Source organism: Triticum aestivum, chromosome 7A (genome assembly GCF_018294505.1).
Source record: "Triticum aestivum cultivar Chinese Spring chromosome 7A, IWGSC CS RefSeq v2.1, whole genome shotgun sequence".
In the NCBI taxonomy this organism is placed as follows: domain Eukaryota; kingdom Viridiplantae; phylum Streptophyta; class Magnoliopsida; order Poales; family Poaceae; genus Triticum; species Triticum aestivum.
In genome coordinates, this window is record NC_057812.1 from 89,523,856 (window position 1) to 89,529,734 (window position 5,879).

A 5,879-nucleotide genomic window follows, 5' to 3' on the forward strand; every position below is an offset into this window, starting at 1 on the left:
ACTTTTTCTAGTCCCAACACAAAAAAGTCTCTGGAACCAAATACCCCTTCAGTCTCTCGAAGATGCTCATAGAGATAGGATGTGTGTGCGTTCATTCATAAAGATGAATATATATGTGTATGTATAAGCGTATGCGTCTGTACTATATATGTTAAAAAGACGAGGAATATTGCAGTCATGATGAATGATTGGACAAAAGCAATCGGCTTTCATGTGGGCCCGTAGGGGCACATGCGGACCTTGTGTGGTGACCGGCACACGATGCGTATCAGCGGGCCGATTTCAACTTTTAACCTTTGGACCCCCGGCCAAATGTTCGATAGGGAGGATGGCATTTTAGTTTTAAGGGGTGGCAGTTCGACATGGCGGTTTGTTCAGAGAATACATTTTTCGTTTAAAAACTGTCGTCGTTTGATTTTTCTTCACAACATATATCATTAAATGGCGTTTGCTTGCCACCCTCTCCCAGCAAGGCTGGGTAAAATTACCGTAGCCCTTTGACGTTTTCTTACGGGATTGTTAAATCTCAGTCGACCGAAACTTACAAAGTCTTAGTCGATGCTATATTCATGAGACCATACGTGAAGATCCGTGCAAAAAAAAAAATCTTTCTTTCTTTTTACATGTTGTGTCACCAGACTCTGAGTCGACTGAGATCTAGTGACACCCTTTTTCTCATTTACACAGCTATGAAACATCAAAACACTCCAAATTAACGGAACTGTAATAAATCCCACAAACTTAAAGCTCAGGTCGTACATGTACTGCTTTGACTAAGGTACAATGAAGGGGATGACCATTGACAAGAAGCCGTCATATGTAAGAGCTGCCGAGCCGGTGTAGCGCGTGTCATTCTCCTTGAATTTTTCAGTCAGACCCTACACAGAACAACAACGCAGCGAAAAATCTATCAGCAAACATTTGAAACTTCGATTAAGTGGTTGATTGATCGGTATCGGTGACGTACCTTCACAACCATTCCGCACCTTCAAGATCGAAACCGAAAGGCAAAACAAAACATTAATTAGTTCCATATATATGTTTAGAGCATTGGCTGAATATATGAGATTATTTTGTATGTCAAATAAAGTTAGGACTCCATATGCTTACTCCACAAAGTTGTCGAAGTCTAGGGCGCCGCGGTGGGAAACGCCATTGTTGTAGTTTGCTATGAGAAGATCAATGACCGAAGGCGGCACCGCGTATCCCAGGCTGCGAAGAGCTTCTCTCAACTCATCGGAATCGATCTTTCCGCTGCGGTCCCTATCGTATCTGTCGAAAACGACCTAGATAGCACCATGAAGAACAGAAATAAGTCCCATGTTGATGATAGACGGATGGGGGAAAATAGCAGATCATCGACAGAGGTTGACAAATATTATTTTATTTTTCATTTTGATTTGACTTCCCTCATGACAGATTAAGTTGCAGTATTAGATGGGCAATAATTCCATGAGAGCATCATAAGTTCATAACATGATTGGATAAACAGCTGTTTCTTGCAGAGAAACAGGGTCTCCACTCTCATTTGATAAAAAAAAGTACACTTGCAGTATTCAGAAGATTTCTATGCAACGAAGACGAGGTCGATGATCTTTATTTATAATTTGGTGGTCGAACTGCAAGCAATGTGAAGATATGAAGAGAGCAAACAGAGAGCAACAGAAACAGAATGTGCACACTCTGTTTCACGATCGTACATACTTTCACCATTCAAAGTTAAACGATGGCAAGCAAATTGATAGTAGCACTCACCCGCCATTGCCCGAGGCAGTTCCATAGCGTCACGAACTCCGTTGGCCCTGCAACAAACATCGTTCGGAGGCAGCAAGAAATCAGTACTTGTTCTTTTACTGAAACAGTGCCGAAAGTGATGCAGATTTTGTCGTGGATGTTTGATGGAGCATAGCTGCATAGGCGTGTGCTCTGCTTACCCATCCGGGAGCGCGGGGAGGAGGCGAGCTGGGCGTTGCTGAAGAGGAAGATGAGGAGGCGGACGGTGCGGATGCTGAAGCGGCGGTGCGCGTCGGACAGCGCGGCCTGCAGCTCCCCCTCGTCGATGCTGCCGCTGCCGTCGCGGTCGACGGCCCGGAACGCGCGCTCCACGTCCGGATGCGTCCCCGGCGGGAACGCCACGGCTCCCCCGAAACCCCCCATCGGCGGCGGGTAGCCTCCTTGGCCGTAGCCGTAGCCGTACGGCGAGGAGGAGGAGGAGGAAGGCGTGGGCGCGTAGCCCTGGCTGTATCCTTGGCCGTTGCCGTACGGCGAAGAGGTGGGCGCGGGAGGCGCCGACGGCGCGTAGCCGTAGCCCTGGCCGTATCCTTGGTCGTGGCCGTGGCCGTAGCGGTTGTAGTCGGCCATGGCGGAGAGGGGGGTGAGAAGGTCCGTGGGTGTTGAGGAAGACGGTGTCCGACGGTAACCGCACTGACGAAACGACGGCGGATTCCTTCCGGGATATATCAAAGAGACGAAGACGTTGACGTGCGGGAGGAGCGGTTCTAGCGGGGCTGGTTCTGGGTATATGTAGGCGAAAAAGAACGCGGTGCAATCTCTTGCCGCTGGATCGTTCTTGTCGTCGTCGAGCTGATCGTTCGCGCGCAAAAACTTAGAGCGGCATCAAATTAGCTTTGTCATCCTTCGCGCGTTGTGCTGGAAGTTTCTTGTGGGATGCTTAGTGCGCAAGAGGAGAAGGCGTGTGCGGCATGGCTAAGCAAACCGTACGCGCGCGGGTGCTGCCAAGACGCGTACGTGCGTGTGCGCCTCAGCTTCTTCAGGCATTTCTTTTTCCTCGCCGTCTACCGGCGGCCGCCGACTGCAGGTGTGTCTATCCGTGTCAAGGACCAAGGACTACAAGCTTTTGAGTACAACAACAATACTAGGGCAAGTACAATGACAAAAAAGAAACATCTTCTTAGTCTTATCTTCAATAACTAGTTATTTCTAAAAACATGATGCTAAGAGATCATCTCTTACATAAGAAAAGACAAGACTTTTCTTATGATTTCTCTCTCCTCCACATCAGCATTTATCCTACATGGCACTCGTAAGATAGCACCATCGTACGGGCCCTTATATACGTGCAGGACACAGGACGCCGGGTTTAATTCCAACAGGTGACTCGATCATTACTGGAACGACTCGATGCTCTTGGCTTAACGCAATGGCCTGAGAGTCTGCAGCAATTGAGGCAAGAACACACCTTAGCGACCTTGACCCATTCACATGTCGCGGTCTAATTTATCACCCGTAAGATTAATTTGTGCAAATTTATATGATACAGTAGAGGCTGAATGGGTTCTTCATTGTTTCACTCATCATATTATTATTACTAACAAAAGGGCCAGTGCGTTGCAATGGAGAAAAAAAATCATAATCTTCAATGGCCATGACCACATCTTGCTGCATCACCGAAATACACTGTCACTCTCAATTTCGTGAAATCGTGAACATTTTTTTTAACTCGTGCACATATTTGAAATCATGGAAAAAATTCAAATTCATGAACACTTTTAAAAAATCGAACATTTTCTAAAATCAAGAACATTTCTTGAATTCATGAACATTTTATAATATTTGCTATTTTTCAAAATTATGGAAAATAAATATTTTTTTGAACCGCCGAACATTTCTAGAATCGACGAACACTTTTTTGAAAATTGGTGGAACAATTTTTGAATTGGTGAAATTTTGTTCAATTTCACTAAAAAATTTAATACACTAACTTTTTTAAAATTATGAATATTTTTTTATTTCCTGAACATTTATTTTCAAAATTTCAAAAAAAACTGAATAAGCAAACATTATTTTTACAAAACTGTGAACATTTTTTGAATCCACAAACATTTTATGATTCTCGTTTTTTTATTTTTTATAAACTTTTTTGAAGTTCCAAATTGTTTATACTAAAAAAAGAAAAACGAAATTTAAAAAATAGGCTGCCCGGACATGGGCCGGCCCAAACAGGCGCTCTCCGTATTCTCCCAACGCGCAGGATAGGAGGTCCCTACTGCATGGGCCGGCCCATGTGTGGAATTCCCCTGTGTGAAATGTTGTTTATCACTTATAGGTGGCATTTGCTAAAAAAAACTAATAGGTGGCAAACCCCTAAAGAAACTTATAGGTGGCAATCCCCTGTGTGTAATATTTTGCAACTTTGCTGGCAATTTCCGTGACGTACCGCCAGAAGCAATAGCCCCTTTATTATTACTAGAAAAAAACCCGTGCGTTGCAATGGGAAAGAAAATAACACACATTCTTAACCCAATAACCATGACTCAAGACCTTAATAGACCCGCGTCTTTTAGTTTCACATGGCATCACATTTGTATTTCCTCTATACTCACACACTCGCTCGAAAAAAAAGCCCGTGCATTGCAACGGGAAAGAAAATAACACACACTCTTAACCCAATAACCATGACTCAAGACATTAATAGGCCCACGTGACATTAATAGGCCCACGTCTTTTAGTTTCACATGGCATCACATTTGTGTTGCCGACAATGACCTCTGTGCTCACACAATGAAAACACGTTTGAATGTGGTTAGTCTTAATGTCTCTCTCTTTTGCGCGCGCGCACGTGTGCACACTCGCTTGGAATAAGATAAAAAGTATGTTGTTGTTTTCCCGCAAGGTTTTTCATAGTTGTGTATGCATGGTTCTCGATGTTTTTTTCTCTCACTCTGGTTTTAATAGATGTTTATTTGCAATTCGAATCACCGACGATACAAAAAAAACAGACCATACACTATATATTAAGTTTGAATCAAAATTATATTTTAGAAATATTTAACAGCTAAAATAACTTCATATTTAGATTCTACATATTTTCTAATCAAGTTTCATATATAACATGTTAAAATCTAAGTTACGGTTTAAAAGATATGAATAATTTTATTTTACATGAACTATAGATTGATTAACCAAAACGTCAAGGGGTTTTCTGTTAAAACTAAAAAAACATTTCGGCTGACTTAAGTATGGACGGCGGGTTGATTAGGTATAGATTAATCCATAGTAATTTTTTTGTTTATTTATTCAACCACAACAAAATATACCACATTATCTCTTTGTTTGCATGTAAAGAATCTCGTCACATACTACACTAGGGGTAAAACAGTCTTTTGAGCTTAGACTTAACACCGTTATTGGCCAAAAATGGCTGAAGTGTCACATATGGATCAAAATAAAGTTTGAGTGTCAAAATTGGAAGAGAACAAAACTTTGGGTCAAAAAGGAAAGCAAATTTAAAGAAATGGCCAAATAAGGACTTCTCTCAATGTGAATGGTGAATTTCCTAGTATGTCTCAATTTTTTTGCTACTATGAATGGTGAATGCTGCTAATATGCCCCAATTATTTGCTGCTGTCAATGGTGAATGGTGCTAGAGGATATTCCTAAATCTTTTTCATTCTCATATTCAGCAAGAAACTGTTCGGAACAACCAAGCATTAACAATTCGGCACCAGATTTCAACCCAGGGACATTATAAACATTGCAGCACACAACTCATACCACAATCTCATACTATGATCTCAGAAAAGAACTGGACCGTAGATTCTGTGCGCAGTTTCCCAGGATCTAACTCTAGAGAATCAAAAGCTGGAAAGAACTGGGCCCATAGGTCATATAGAGGTGGCGAAGCGAGTGTCAGATATGGCGAAATGCTTTCGCGTTCCCAGCATCCCAAATCTTCCAAAGAAGCATGAGGATGCATCACTGGCAGGGTCATCTTCTGGGTTATGTTGATGAGATGCGCCCGCTCGTGAGAAAAATTATCAAGCCGTGGATCTTCATAAGGTGGACCAAACTGACGCGGACAGCCATTCCGCAGCGTAGGAACGGGAAAAAAATTCCGTGCATACCGGTTGCAAACCTCA

The 5,879-nt window shown here is 42.7% G+C and overlaps 1 protein-coding gene across 1 annotated transcript; it reads right to left on the reverse strand.

The window, feature by feature from the left end:
• Positions 1–588: 588 nt before the first annotated feature.
• On the reverse strand, positions 589–2,557 carry LOC123153868 (calcium-binding protein CBP). Its single transcript, XM_044572778.1, has 5 exons — positions 1,935–2,557; positions 1,756–1,802; positions 1,111–1,286; positions 968–986; positions 589–878 (listed from the first exon to the last, which is right to left on the reverse strand). The coding sequence occupies exons 1-5, from the start codon at positions 2,359–2,361 to the stop codon at positions 774–776; spliced, it is 774 nt and encodes a 257-aa protein (XP_044428713.1). The 5' UTR covers positions 2,362–2,557; the 3' UTR covers positions 589–773.
• Positions 2,558–5,879: the final 3,322 nt, after the last annotated feature.

Excerpts from the sequence above, each read along its gene's own strand:
- LOC123153868 (XM_044572778.1), bottom strand. The coding sequence starts at position 2,361 with ATGGCCGACTACAACCGCTACGGCCACGGCCACGACCAAGGATACGGC. Across the intron at positions 1,803-1,934 it reads CTCCCCGCGCTCCCGGATGG|GGCCAACGGAGTTCGTGACG; the intron begins GTAAGCAGAGCA and ends TGTTTGTTGCAG. Across the intron at positions 1,287-1,755 it reads ACTGCCTCGGGCAATGGCGG|GTCGTTTTCGACAGATACGA; the intron begins GTGAGTGCTACT and ends GGTGCTATCTAG.